The sequence below is a fragment of the Brienomyrus brachyistius genome, chromosome 21, assembly GCF_023856365.1.
Source record: "Brienomyrus brachyistius isolate T26 chromosome 21, BBRACH_0.4, whole genome shotgun sequence".
Classification (NCBI taxonomy): Eukaryota; Metazoa; Chordata; class Actinopteri; order Osteoglossiformes; family Mormyridae; genus Brienomyrus; species Brienomyrus brachyistius.
Genome location: NC_064553.1, coordinates 19,158,925 through 19,174,793, shown reverse-complemented (window position 1 = coordinate 19,174,793; position 15,869 = coordinate 19,158,925). Strand labels below are relative to the sequence as shown.

General features: G+C 40.9%; 1 protein-coding gene across 4 annotated transcripts in view; it reads right to left on the bottom strand.

Annotated features, from left to right (window-relative positions):
• Nucleotides 1-15,869, bottom strand: part of astn1 (astrotactin 1) — a 152,690-nt gene that overhangs the window by 23,669 nt on the left and 113,152 nt on the right. For all 4 annotated transcript variants that reach the window (XM_048989538.1, XM_048989539.1, XM_048989540.1 and 1 more), the window contains exons 15-18: nucleotides 15,009-15,113; nucleotides 13,611-13,799; nucleotides 7,972-8,240; nucleotides 6,886-7,019 (exon numbers count right to left, since the gene is read on the bottom strand). In XM_048989538.1, coding sequence (XP_048845495.1) covers nucleotides 6,886-7,019; nucleotides 7,972-8,240; nucleotides 13,611-13,799; nucleotides 15,009-15,113 — 697 coding nt within the window. The remainder of the gene's footprint in view (nucleotides 1-6,885; nucleotides 7,020-7,971; nucleotides 8,241-13,610; nucleotides 13,800-15,008; nucleotides 15,114-15,869) is intronic.

The following is a 15,869-nucleotide window of genomic DNA, read 5'->3' as shown; positions in this document are numbered from 1 at the left end:
TGATATTTACCGCTGCATGTCCAATCACACAAGTTAGCTCCTTGTTTTGTTGGGCCGTTTCCAGTATCCAAGGTTGTTAATCCCTCTGTTGTCTGCCTCCAGTTGCCGCAATCCATGCAGCACGTCCACCTGGCTTTCAATGTCTCTCTGCTTCGGCCCCCTGCGACTAGTCCTCTGGCTTCTCCTGCCCCCTCCCCCTCCCTGGTTGGTGGATGGTGGTGAAGCATTTGCTGTCCATTGGCTGTTGGATGTCTGTCACAGGGGGCGGGGCCTCCAGTACCTGGTGGACTGGGAGGATTACAACCCTGAAAAGTGTTCCTGGGTACCGGCTCATTTTGTTTTTGATCCATCGTTGGTCTCTGATCTCCAACATCGTCGCCCAGATCTCTGGCCTCATCCACCAGGAGGTAGTCATTGGAGGGGGGGGGTACTGCCATGGATTGCTCCGGAAAATCCTTCTCATCATTCCAGCCACACCCCCCAGGATTCCAACGGATAGGGCTTCCCTGAGGTGATGAGCCCTATCACCCCATTTTCTGGTTTTGCTGGTTGCTCCGGTTTAAGACACACCTAACCCAGCTCTTTCAAGTTCCCTTTTGATCAGTTTCCTATATCTGGTGACCCAGTTTGTTGATCTACATGAGATCTTCATGATGTGCTCTGAATTCGAGCAATTTTCCTTGTGTCCAGTTCCCTGTGTATCGACTCCTGCCTCGCTTCCTAGATTCCGTGCTTCCGTGCTTATCGACCCTCTCCCGGATTACCGACCACAGTTTTCGGCTCTGCCCCCCCCCCCCCCCCCCCTCCAGTTACCTTAGCTCAAAGCTCATCTGTGTCAGTGTCTTCTAATATACACAACGGGTATTTTATTATTAATTATTAAATAACTAAAACTTACAAACATATTATTTATTATTATTATTATTATTATTAATAAGAATAGTAGTAGTATTTTCATTTTGAAACTGATTCTATTTTTATTTTTTTCTGTGGTTATTGTTATGCTTGTTTTAATTCCTTTCTTTTAAATGTAACACACAGTAACAGACTTTGTAAGCCCTGTGGTTAAAACAGTGCTATATAAATAAAGATTGATTGATTGACTAATTGATAGATATGCAAAGTTAAACTATGAGCTTGAATTGAATTGGTCACAATTAATACATTTGTGTCAACAAGTATATGTCTATAGTGCCCTACAAAAATGTCTGTGACAGGTCTGGGGTGCTTAATTTAAACCTGAAATATTCCTTTTTGGCTTTCAAATCCATAAAAGGCAGAAAGTCTGTGGTTTTTGTTTCCTGAAAGCAATTGTTCATCCAGTCATATAAATCCAGTCTCAGCAAAACTCAGTATGATGGTCATATACAGTATGAACATAGCAATGGTTTAGAAACTGGAGGATGTAGGCTATATGGCATAAAAATGGTAATATTGTGAAATCAAAATGCATAGATGTACATAGGTGTTTACCATTTAAAAACGAATTACAAAAATAAAAATCTAAAATAGTGATTATGACCCAAATTAAGATGGTGTAGATTAGCCATTCTAGAACAGTATGAACTGACAAAAAATTCATTTGCAAGGAATTTTCTAATCTGAAAACGCATATTTGTAACATCCTACCCATCATATCTGCCTGACCCTCCTGTTTCATCCCTGATGTGGTTTGATGAGCCACACCTGTTACTTGTTGCCCCCCATTCGTCTGTTTCGTCAGCCCCAGTCAGGTCATTAACATTGCTCCTCCTATCTACTTGTGTTCTTCCTGATACATGTCTTCATATTTATTTCCATGTTCCTGTTTTGACCCCCCCCCCAAAAAAAACCCTTTTTTCCCGAATGCCCGAGTCTATGCATTTAATGTCACAATAATATTAGATGTCTCATAGTTATACATACATTACCATTCAAAATTTTAGGGTCAGTTTCCTTGCTTTTGAGAAAACGTTTTTTGTTCATTAAAATAACTCGAAGTACTGTGTAGACATTCTTAATGTTGTAGATGTTTATCCTAGAAATGGCTGTTTTTAATGGAATATTTACATAGGTGTACAGAGGCTCATGATCAGTAACACTTAGTCTTGTGTTCCAGTGGAATGTTGTGTTTGGTAATGCAAGTCTATCATTCTAAAAGGTTCATTGATCATTAGAAAACCCTTTTGCAATTATGTTAGCAGAGATAAAAATTGCTGTGCCGATTAAAGAAGCAATAAAACTGGCCGCCTTTGGACGAATTGAGTATCTGGAGCATCAGCAATTGTGGGTTTGATTACAAGCTCAGAATGGTCTGAAACAAAAAACTTTCTTGTGAAACTTGTCAATCTATTCTTGTTCTGAGAGGTAAAGGCTATTCCATGTGAGAAATTGCCAGGAAACTGAGAATCTGGTATAATGCTGTGTACTACTCCCTTCACAGAGCAGAACATACTGGCTCTAACCACAACAGAAAGAGGAGAGTGAGGCCTTGGTGCACAAATGAGCCAGAGGAGAAATACACTATATTGCCAAAAGTATTGGGACACCCCACCAAATCATTGAATTCTGGTGTTCGAAACACTTCCATAACCACGGGTCTATAAAATGAAGCACCTAGGCATGCAGACTGCTTCTACAAACATTTGCAAAAGAATGTGTCACTTTCAGGAGCTCAGTGTCATTGACTCCCCTCAAGCACCTATAGTGTTAGGTCACTCTTGGCTTGTTAAACATAATCCTCATCTAGACTGGAAGAAAGGATCCATTATGGGTTGGAGCCCTATTTGCAATGCTCAGTGTCTCCACACAGCTCTTCTTTCAGTTGTTCCTAAGGAGGAGTCTCCTGACCTGTCTTCAGTTCCTGCAGACTACCTGGACTTAAAACTGGTATTCAGTAAGCTATGAATGATTATATCAGCAGTGCTTTAGCATCAGGAATAATTTGGCTGCCATCATCTCTAGCAGGCGCAGGTTTCTTCGTTGTGCAGAAGAAGTCAATCAGAGTCAAGAATCGAAATTCCCTAACCCTGTTGTCCTCACTCCTTGACTTACTTCAGGGTGCCAGGTGGTTCACTAAATTGGACTTACAGAGCACCTTTCATTTTAGAATCCACAAGAGGGATGAGTGGAAGACTGCCTTTAATACGCCCTCTGGACACTACGAATACTTAGTTATGCCTTTTGGGTTAACTAATGCACCAGCCGTATTCCAAGGGCTGATTTTCTACGTCCTTTGGGACATGTTGGACAAGTTTGTCTTCATTTACCTTGATGACATTTTGTTTTTTTCCCCAAACTAAACAGGATCATCTCCTACATGTTTGAGAGGTGCTCCAACAACTGCTGGTTAATAAGTTGTATGTCAAAGTGGAGAAATGTGAGTTTCACCATAAATCAATATCCTTCCTTGGGTTTATTCTTGGGGAGGAGTCAGTTCAGATGGATCCAGAGAACATCTGAGTGGTCACGGAGTGGCCCCAACCACGTAACCGGAAGGAGGTACAGTGTTTCCTGGGTTTTGAAAGTTTTACTGCCATTTTATTCAGGGATATAGTACCATTGTTGCCCCTCTCACAGCAGCCTTCACCAAGGTCCATTTCCAGTGGTCCCAGGAAGCATAACAGGCATTCATTAACGAATCACAGAAGTTTCACCTCGACTCCTATTCTTCAGAACCCTGATCCTTATTGACAGTTTGTAGTGGAGGTGGATGCTTCCAGTACTGGAGTGGGGGCTGTTCTTTCCCAGAGGCATGTTTCAGACAATAAGTTGCATCCTTGTGCTTTTTTCCCCATGAGTTAATCCTGGCCGAAAGGAACTAAGGATCTTCCTGGCTTTGAAGGAGTAGCGGCAGTGGCATGAAGGCACTAAGGACCCTTTTCTTATTCTAATAGACCACAAGAATCTGGAATACCTACAGTCAGCAAAGCAACTCAATGCCTACCAGGCTAGGTGGTCACTATTTTTTTTGCCGTTTTTTCTCTTTCAGACTAGACTCCCAGAACCGCAAACCAGACTTTCTGTCACGCCAGTTCAGAGAGGAGGACCAAAAGAAGTGCCTTGGACTGATTCTGCCTAAGAGTCATTTCATTGGGGCAGTGACCTGGGGTGTCGAGGAGGCTGTTCAGGCTGTGCAACAATTCATCCGGGCTCCAGAAGGCTGTCCAAATAATCAACTGTTTGTCCCAGATTTTTTACGCTCATGGGTCCTCCAGTGGGGACATGACTCTCTTTTAACATAAGAACATAAGAAATTTACAAATGAGAGGAGGCCATTCGGCCCATCAAACTCATTTGGGGAGAACTTACTGTAACTAATAGCTCAGAGTCTTTAAAATGTTATCTAGCTCTGATATAAAGGAACCCAAGGTTTTAGCTTGCGCTACACTAGCAGGAAGACTATTCCATACTCTAAGTACATGCTGTGTAAAGAAGTACTTCCTTTTAGTTTGTCATCCAGGGGTGCATTGCACCCGAGCACTCCTAGGACAGCGCTTCTGGTGACCTACCATGCTGTAGCATATCCGGGGTTATATTGCTGCTTTCCCTACTTACGCTCGAAATAAGAACCCGTCCCGTGCTGCTGCAGGACTATTGCAGCCTCTTGAGATTCCCTGATGGCACTCACAGCATCTGGAAACTAGCCAGGACCTTCCTGCTGCATTCCCGTAGTTGAATGGAAAACTACGCCAACCGACACAGGTCTCAGGCTCCCATGTTCCACGCAGGTCAAAGGCTTTGGTTGAATGCCAGGGACTTTCCTTTACGGGTTCAGTCTCGTAAGTTGGCACCCTGATTTGTTGGTACATTTCTCATATCCAAGGGACAACCATGCATCACGTCCATCCCACGTTCCCCTCCTCAAACCCCATGTGGTCAGTCCCCTGGCTTCCCCTGCATTGCCTCCTCCACCTCTCAGGTTGGTTGATGGCTATGAAGTATGCACTGTCCTGCGCTTGCTGGATGTTTGTCATCGGGGTCGTGGCCTCCAATATTTTGTGGACTGGGAAGGGTACAGTCTGGAGGAAGGTCCTCGGTTCCTGCATGGCATGTTCTGGATCTGTCTCTCATCACCGACTTTGAGCGCAGTTGTGTCAGGGAACGCATTCTTCCACCAGGTGGCGGTCGTGGGGGGGGGGGGGGGGGGGGATGGGTACTGTCATGGACCGCACCGAGGAAGCCCCTTTGACATCACACAGGGCTGACCTGTCACGCCCTTGGGGTTTCCTGAGAAGGGAGTGTAGCAGCAGCTGGACTACTCACTCCCTGCCGGCTCCTGCAATCGGGAGAACTGGTTATGATACACTGCCCTCTGAGAGCTGAAGCCCATCAGCATAAGTGGAAGATCCTACTTATTCTGGCATGGTAGATGCGAGATCTTCAGCACATTTTGCAAGTTCAAGCAGTTCTGTCCCATATTCCCCCTACCTGTCTAGGACTCTGCCTGCCTGTTACCCTGACTCTGTTCTGTTTTCCTGACGATGATTCCAGCCTTGCCCACTGAGTTTCCAACGAAGATTGCCTGATTACCCGCCTGTCTCCAGACCTGAGCCTACCTTGTCCCCTGGATTACCGATGACGATCGCCCGACCCCTGCCTGTCTTACAACCAGGAGCCCAGAACCACGTCTTGATCCTTTTCCTGGATTACAGTCTGTTAAATAAAGCCTCTTGTACATGATTGATCCACAGCAGCATTCTCCCGCTTCACACGACCCACACAATGACACAGCAAATTCCAGTGAGGTATTGTGATAGGATGCCACTTGAGCAAGTTCATTCATGAAATTTCCTTGCTATTACAGTATATATTCCATGGTCAACTGTTAGTGGTATTATAACAAAGTGGAGGCAATTGGGAACAACAGCAACTCAGCCACAAAGTGATAGGCCACATAAAATCACAGAGCAGGGACAACGCATGCTGAGGCTCACAGTGTGCAGAAGTCACCAACTGTCTGCAGAGTCAATATCTAAAAATATTTACAATATCTAGGAAATTTCTATGTAACCCCAATGGTAGTGAATGGTAGTGAACTTTATAAACAATACTAATAATGTACTGTATCCAGAGAGCTCAACCAAACTTGCATGGGTTTATATTTCTATATATATATATTATATATGGGTTTATATTGCTTGGATTGTGCCATTTAAATGGTATTATGAAATGCTGTCACTTATGCCCTCTGCATAATTAGGGTTACCATGTAATCCATGTCAGGATGGACACTTTCAGCTATGGCAGGGTTTGTAAACTGCAGATTCAGTTAAGAACACCTGGATTTCACTTTAGCGCCGAGTTCTTGCTGCATGCTGATTGGTCAGTCTTACAGTATATAATAATGCATATGTCACTAGTGTTAATGTGAAACAGCTGGATGAGTCATTAAATCAAGGAAACAGACCAGTTAAAGCACAAGAAATTAACTATTTTATGGAAGTAAATTAATGACAAAAGTCGTTGATGAAAAAAAACACGTTGAATTACACTTTTGTAATTCCATTGCTTAAATATTCAGTACAAAAATATCCGGCTTCCAAAATTCAGTTCCAAAACATACGTATTTTAAAGTGCATGTTTATGCAATGAAATTACAATTGAAATGTTTTCAGTTGAAATGTTCAATGTTTAAATGTATAAACATATTAAATTACAGTCCCCAAAAATTCAAAGCATCAATAATGCAATGCTTTTTTATTTGATAAGTGTAATTCAACGTGTTTTTTTTCATCAATGACTTTTGTCATTAATTTACTTCCATACTATTTAGCCAAGCACAGGAGCCTTTCAGTTTTAAAGTAGTTTGCAAAAACTGAAGTTGCTCAGTGTTCCCCCTGACATGGAGTAGGTGGTCACCCTAGTCAGCATGTGGCAGGTGGTTTTCCCCCGGCCAGCACCTACGTGGGCTGAGGAAGAGGCGCACAGGTGGGCAGCCCATCAGCCCCGAATGCACTTGAGTCACAGCGACACCAGTCGTCGATGACATCGCCTTTTCCCGAGCACCATAGCATACTTGTCAGCGCCTCCTGCAGGGCCTGTGACAAACAGAGAGGGAGGCATTTCAGTAAGATCTCCTCACTTGTGTCAATACACATCTACATGTAAGTGTCAGCTTTGGTATTCCTTTCAACATTCTTGAGGGAAGAAAAATAAGTAAACAAAATGTGATTGTGAAAATGTGGATATACACTGCTCAAAAAAACTAAAGGAACTCTTTGAAAACACATCAGATCTCAATGGGAAAAAATCATGTCCGATATCTATACTGATATGACCTGATGTGTTAGGAATGAAAGGATACCACATCGTTTGATGGAAATGAAAATGATCAACCTAAAGAAGGCAGAATTCAAAGACACTCCTGGTTAAATTTGCAGATGACACCAAGGTGGCTGGTGTAGCAGACACTGAACTAGCACAGAGGCTACAATGGGACCTTGTTTTAATTAGTGACTGGGCTGATACCTGGCAGATGAAATTTAACAGAGATAAATGTAAGGGGCCATAAATATAAAGTACAAATATTTTATGGGTTCCACTGAAATACAGGTAGCTGATTATGAGAAAGACTTTGGTGTGTATGTTGATGCTTCCATGTCCCACTCTTGCCAGTGTGGTGAAGAAATAAAAAAGACCAATTGAATGTTGGATTACATCTCTAGGTGTGTGGAGTTTAAGTCAAGGGAGGTGATGCTATGATTATAGAATTCCTTGGTAAGACCCCACCCAGAATATTGTGTGCAGGTTTGGTCACCATACCTTAAAAAAGGACATTGTTGCCTTATAAAGGGGTACAGTAGGGCTATAAGAATGATTCCTAGTCTTAAAGGAATGTTTTATGAGAGGTTAGCTGAGCTGAATCCTTTTACCCTCGAGCAAAGGAGACAAAGGGGGGACATAATCCACGTATATAGGATTCTAACAGGTCTGGATGCTGTTTAGCCAAATGGCTATTTTAATGTTAGTTTAAATACTAGAAGTCTTCACCTGGAAGGTGTCGTTGTTGGATACCAGCTCGTAAATAGGGGCTGCCTTTGTGATTTCCAGAAGGACGGGCTCAGCGAGGCGACTCATCCCAGGTGACATGTGACAGAGGTGGCAGGACAGTGGGCACTGGCCCTGGCTGCTGCAGTCCATGCGGACCCCCGCTGCCATACGCTTGGTGCCTGAATCCAGCAGGCTGGCAATGTAGGCTGGGTACGTGAGAGTCCTGGGCTCCTTCTCTCGCTCCTCTGATTCATCCGACGGAGAGTTACCTGCAAGTACATCAATACAGCTTTAAGAAAGGAGCAGTCATATGTTGAAATCCTCTTTTGGGGGCAGTGTGAGGGTGCTGTCAGACTGATGCCACTGTACACTGCTCTCACCTGTCAGTGTATTTCATGGGGAGCAAGATGGGGATAGATGAAAATCCAGTTTCCCCCAGGGATGAATACAGTATCACTATTCTATTCTCCTGTCCAAAGTATGAGTTTGGCAAATTCAAGTTTGCCATGAGAGGACTGTAAGCAGGATTAGCTAAGAGAGCATCATGCTTGGTGTGAGAGACTGCGTGTTGCCATCGTTGCATAATGCACAAGTACACAGATTTAAAAAAATATTAATATGGAGAACGCATTCAGTGTGAAACAACTAATTATACTGATGTCAAACTGAAGTACAAGCTTTCTTGAATGACAAGTTTTCTATTTATTCACCAGGCCAAAAACACTATTAGACAATACTGATGACAAACCAACATGTGTAAATTTAAAAAAACTAAATTCAGTCCATGGCTTTGTCTTCAAGAAAATTTCCATGGACTTACTGAATTCTGGAAATTTACCAAAAGTTCTCCTTTGGATTACATGAGGACAGAGTTGAGTTTTGGTTCATCATTGACAACTCTGATTAAAAGTGTTTGAGTTCCATGGTTGAAACTTTTCGAGTTTATTATTACTGTCCAGGTATGTCTGCAGCGGAGTGTGTACTTTTAGAGACTTTCTAAGACTTTCTCTTTTAGTAGTCACAAATATAGGGATTAAATTTTGACTTGCTAACTATTGGACTAAGCATTTAAATCAATCAGGTACAACACCATAAGCTAGGGATGTGCATTTTGAAGTATGGGTCTGCTGAGTGCTTGTAGAGCAACTTTACTGCAGATTATCCACCCATCCATCCATTTTCCAAGCCGCTTATCCTACTGGGTCGCGGGGGGTCCAGAGCCTATCCCGGAAGCAATGGGCACGAGGCAGGGAACTACCCAGGATGGGGGGCCAGCCCATCGCAGGGCACACTCACACACCATTCACACACACATGCACACCTATGGGCAATTTAGCAACTCCAATTAGCCTCAGCATGTTTTTGGACTGTGGGGGGAAACCGGAGTACCCGGAGGAAACCCCACGACGACATGGGGAGAACATGCAAACTCCACACACATGTAACCCAGGCGGAGACTCAAACCCGGGTCCCAGAGGTGTGAGGCAACAGTGCTAACCACTGCACCACCATGCCGCCCCACTGCAGATTATTATTTTTTAAATTAATAATTAAAAAAATAAATCAAATAAATAAATTAATTTAATTATTTTTAAATTGTAGTTCATTAACAGACTGAAAGTTGCTAAAGGAACGTAAAGAAGAAGCTTAGTGTCACACCCTGCTCGTCCAATCCCCCTATGTGCCATGCCCCCTCATTTACCTCCTATGGAATCCCCATGTCATCTGTGGTTTCGAGTTATTATTAGCCCTGTGTATTTAAGTTCGCGTCAATGTATGTTTCCCTAATGCTGTCATTAAAGTCGTCATTTGTTTTGCCCTGTATGCCTCTCCGATTGCCCATTACTGTAAATCCCTCATTCCCTGATCCTTTGTCTCCTTCTTCTGCTTCCCTGGTCTGTGCCCCACAGTTTATGACACTTAGACTGCTTGGAAAGTTAATATTTGTTGACTGGGTTTAAATTCTGATGCTATTACTTTTTAGTCCATAAAATTGTCACTTCTAAGCTTAGAAGGCACTTGAGTTTAAAATTTTCGATGTAATGGTAATTTAGCTGGACAGATGTTCACTTGCTGGCGTCTGTTTCTGTCACTATGGGTTCTACTTCTGACAGTGTCCTGTAATATTATGGTTAGAATGACTGTGCAGTTTATAGGATGCCCTGTTATAGGGATTCTTGAATGTCAGAGGGGAACCTGAAGTGGAAAAGTTCAGACTGTGGTTTAAGATCCCATGTCTGAGGTTTTGGCGGTGTTCTGAGTAGTCAGGCAGGTGATCTATTTGCTATTCTCTCTGATAATACTAAAGGTTCTCTCCAGTTAGGATTAACACCGTTCCTTTTATTAGAAATCATACCAGTTATTACTAAAGTCTACTATATGATTATAAATGCTCATAATGTATCTGCATGGTGGTTCAGAGAGTATAGCCTAACATAAGTTATATCCCTCCAGAGAGATTTGGTACAGGACCAGAAAGACTGAAGCTCTGATGCTTCTCTTTGGGCAGTTTTACACCTTAACATTAATCTCCTCAAATTGTTGGACCTTAATATCATTAGATTCAGCATGAACCACCAACCAGCACTGACATTGCTGGTTGACATTAAATTGTCAGAAAATTAATCGAATTTACTCCTAGTGTTAGAGACCATGGTCCAAGGTAGGAATTTTAACCAGATTTGGAAGTTAATTTTATTTATATGAGTTGACAGTAATCTTTAACCTCTTTGAATTCTAAATTACGATTACGCTGAAAAAATAAAACAAAGCTATTGTTCTTTCAACGAGTTTCTTCTCATTCCAATAGTTAAAAATTAATAGTTTGTTCATTTAAATGTAAGGGTCTTGTTTATGTTTATTTCTGAATCTACTTTTTACAGGTAAAACTGAATAAATTATTTAGATTAAGGAAACTTCAAATATTTTGTGTGGCTGATGACTTCAAATATTTAAAATTGATTCTACATTTCCAGTATATTGTTTTTTACAGTGTAAGATAAAATGTATTGTTAGTTAATACAAAAATCCGTTTAACATACTGATATAACAAAATACATCAAGGTAAAACTAAGATGATATATCAAAAACAATAGATATGAGATGCATGACCTAGACTAGGATAAGTGGATAATGGATGAATTGATGTAAACAAAACAAGACAAAGAACAAAAATATATGAGAACTGAAACTCCAACAGTCTCTCATAAAATGTGGTGTGATGTTCACCCAAGTGATGATAATAGAAAAATACATTAGGACTAATTCAGGAATTTGTGTCCAAAGATTCAAAGACTTTATATCAATATAAACACAAAAAAGGACTAGTGAGGCATAACGGGGCCCAGAAGTATCAATTTCCAAAATAATCCTGCCGCTAGTCACTAATCAGGCAAAGGTTTATCCAGCACAAACAGGACGTCAAAGGATAATCCAGAATCACGGGTCAAAAACATGGAAAGTCATAAAGAAACTGCAAATAGGAACAAATATCCAAATAATATCCAAAGAGTTAACAAGATACCGGTGAAAACAACAATCAGGAAAGAGGAGCAATCCCATCAAGATTATGGTGAGGGGCAGCGTGGACCATTGGAAGTGGGTGAAACAAAAGCATGCAAGGGCGTGACATTGTGTGTGTGTGTATCTGTAGAAAAGAATGTTCTGACCTTGCAGAGAACAGCATATCTCCTAGGGACACTGAACTGTGGTTGTCCTGTTCCAGAGCAAAATCGTCCTGCATGACCACATCAAAATGTGTGCTAATTTTAGAAATCAAATAGAATGGGGGCTGTTGGGGATACCAGCATTGTATTCCCCAGACAGTGCTGTCTCCTGCTCCGCACATCTAAACCTCACTCCTCCCACAAAGATCATTTGGAAATGTGTAAGCCAATAAATGTGTTTTTATTTGATTGCTCAGAGTCTTACAGTAGTTGTGGCATGTAACTCAGAAATCACACATTCATTTATTGCATATTTCAATTACATGCCAATTTGCAGAATTATTAAATGAATTATTAAATCTGGCCAACAGATCAATCTTTAGTTTTCCACAGAATAAAAATGATGTGATATTATTCTGCTAATAAGTGCTGGCAAGTTTTACTGCCACACCAGCTATACAAGATAAAAATGTACTGGTTATTTATAGAATTTTCTGATGCCAAAATATGGAGACGCAAGCAAAAGATGTATTCATTAATACTTTTAATATAAATGACATACAAAACTAATTCCGTCTGCGTAACTGCAAAATTAGTGCCAGTCCCTGATGTCAACCAATCAGCAAAGTTTATTGCCATAAGTACCACCTAGTAGTTTCTGAGTGAAAATTACCTACTCTGAAATAGGGATTAAAAAATAAAAGGTTCAGGAACTACCTGCAAGGAACTACAATCGGGCCAAGTTTCTGAGGTGGGAATGTGACATAAGTTTCTGGTTCCTGAACATGCCCTGGTTCCTATTAGAAGAGCACCTATAGTTTCTACTCCTAAGCCAGCCTTCTGCATTCAGGAATGCCTCTATTAATCATGAATTGCTGCCACTAATGTGCTCAAACTGTGCTGACTGCGAGAGTACTCTGGGTTCTACTGGGGATACTTGCTTAAGGGATCTCAAAGTTTGCTTTTCTGGTTAACCGAGTTTATAGGTCAATCCAATAATTTGCTAACAGTTAACCAATAGTCATAGGGATGGTTTACCTAGAGATTGAAAATACAAAATCACAAAAAACATGCAACTGAGGAAACACTTAAAAGATTTCCTTATACTTATATATCTTGATACTACTTTTACATCATGTGATATAACTTTCAGCCAAGGACATTAACATATACTGTAATATGCTCATCCACATCCACATGTCTGGGCCTTGTTGCCCTTTTTAATACAAAGCAACCCTAATCATTAATAAATTATGACAGATTAGTCTAGTTTATCCATCCATCCATTTTTCCAAATCGCGTATCATACTGGGCCGCGGGGGATCCGGAGCCTATCCCGGAAGCGATGGGCACGAGGCAGGGAACAACCCAGGATGGGGGGCCAGCCCATTGCAGGGCACACTCATACACCATTCACTCACACACGCACACCTATGGACAATTTAGCAACTCTAATCAGCCTCAGCATGTTTTTGGACTGTGGGGGGAAACCGGAGTACCCGGAGGAAACCCCACGACGACATGGGGAGAACATGCAAACTCTGCACACATGTGACCCAGGCAGAGACTTGAACCCAGGTCACAGAGGTGTGAGGCAACAGTGCTAACCACTGCACCACCATGCCGCCCCTAGTCTAGTTTACTGATGTAAAATTCAAAAGATCTTACACATCTTTGAAAGGAATGCTTTCACAAACTTTTCAGTAAATCAGGGTGCAATAAGTCTTAACAATAATAGTTAAATCTTCCCAGGTAGTATATATATTAATTATATGTTGATTGCATGTAATTCATTCCTCCTTTGTTCCTGATTTTCAAAATTATAGTTAACCATTAATCATATATAAAACCAAAGTGGTCTGTCTTTCATTATAACTAAAGACACATTGACTGATTAACCTTGAATTTCATCTTTACAGGACTATGTTGTTCACTCAACGCAAAATATCCAGTTAAATAAAAATGCCTAGTTACCTTTGCTGATGTCCTGGTACTCCATCCACAGCTGTCTCTGAACCTGCCTGTTGGGGTACCAGATGCTGCAGGACTCTTCAAAGCCATAGACTGCCTCCTGAACGAAGTGGTTCCCAAACTCCTTGAGTATGGCCACAAAGTCACTCCGCAAGGTAGCACCATCCAGAGAATGCACGGCCGAACTGAATGCTGTCAGATGAGAGACATATTTCTTAACCCATAACACCAAACTGCATCCTGGCACTATCGACTGCTTATGTTTACTGCCTTATTATAATATAGCCACAAATTGCATCAAAAGCAATTCCAAAAATACTGTGAAAAAGCCTTTATACCTTAAAAATGTCAAAGTAAAACTCACAATACAGTGGTCTATACACTGGTAGTGTTTTAGATATTTATTTTCAGGGTTAAGGTGGTTTTGGAATACATGAAACATTATTCATATCGCAGAAAACAATTAAAAAATCAACAAGATGTTGCTCCCGTGACCCTAATCATGATCAGCAATTGGAAAATGTATAGTTGGACTAAGCTCTACCTATATCATTTATCTGATAAAATCTCAAATAATAACATATACTGCATCAAAATGATATTTTTTTCATTTATGTCATGCCTGGCTCGTGCGATCCTCGTGTGTGCCACGCTCCCTGATTATCCACGTGTGCTTCCCCGATCTAGCCCAGCTGTGTCTGACTATTTTCACCCAGTCCTGTCTATTTCAGTCCGTGTCTTGCCTTAGTTCTTTGTCCGTCATTGATGTTAGTCGGTGTCAGATGTTTCCCAGTCTCCGTTTCCTTAATAAATCCCCAGTTTTTCCCCATACTTCGCCTGTTTGCCTGCTTTCTGCCCGCTTGCCTGCCCGCTTGCCTGCCTGTATGCTCACCCACGTAACCAGCGAACGTGACAATTTATTATTAATTTATTATTTTCTTTAAGTGACTTGAGTTTTATTTCCACCTGTTTATATAACTGTCATAACTTAATAGGATGCAGATTATTACAATTACTAGAGATGCAGGAGCAATTCAGGCATATTCATTAAAAAAGACACTAACATTTCTTTCGAATCTGCTAAACTCCACTTGGAAATTAATTACATCCACAACAAACAATTATTATCCAGAAGGCTAGATTGTATAATTATAATAATCAGTGAGTTCTTCTTCTCTGATTGTTTTACAGTATATGGACGTTACGCCCCAAGTATGTGCATATTAAGGGCATCAGACTTCATTCTGCCTCTAATTAATACAGTAATATGTTGGGGTAAAGTGTAATTCTGTCAGAAGTCACTAAGATCATACACTGGTTTGGCTGGCTCATTACTCCATGCTTTGCACTGACAGAAAATCTGTCACTCCTGCTGTCAATGCGGCAAATTCTTTAACTTACCCTGGGAAAGCGCCCATTGATTCAGTTTGACATGGTACAAAATGGACCTCAACCTCCACTGCTGTACCAGGGGATATCCAGACACTTCACTGTAGTTTACCATACCTGCAGTATAACAGAAAAGACAAAGAGGTTAATTGCACATAAAAAAAGGTTCCATTCACCGTGATTCAATAATAAACAGCACGTGTCATCATTATTCAACCATACTCACAAAAATATTTATAACACAACTATATAGTGCTCCCCTTAATAAACAAACTATTTCTTAGGAAGGGTATATTTCAAAATACAAGAACATTTCCAGTAAGAGTTGCACCTCTCATCACCTCTCATAAATGACCCACTATTGGAATTTTACCCTTTCACAACAATCATTAAAATCAGCTGGGAAGCTAGCTATCTTGTCACATTTGCCCAGCTGGTATTAATGCACCTAGGGTGGCAATTATTTATAACGACCATGATTAAGGCATCTTCAGCCTGGAATTTCCCATGTTAAATGTTAAATACTTAAATAATGAACAGCCAAGTAGTTTGTCGCTATTGCTTTTTAATACATACTGTAATACATTATCAGGATATTCTTCAAACCACTGACTTTGTTTTTAAATTAAATATGAGTTGAATTACATGCATACATGTAATAAGTTTAGAACATATCATAACATAGTAGTTCATAAAATGCCAGTTTTCCATAGCTAACAATTTAATTTTGTTCAATCTATTAGTACTAAAGAGCATTATGCACACATTATTTAATCTTCATCTCACAGTGAAATTTGCTTTGGCCCTCCCTGCCATGTGGTTTCTGTCAGCATAGATTTTACACAGGAGTATAAATCAGCCTTAAATGAAAAA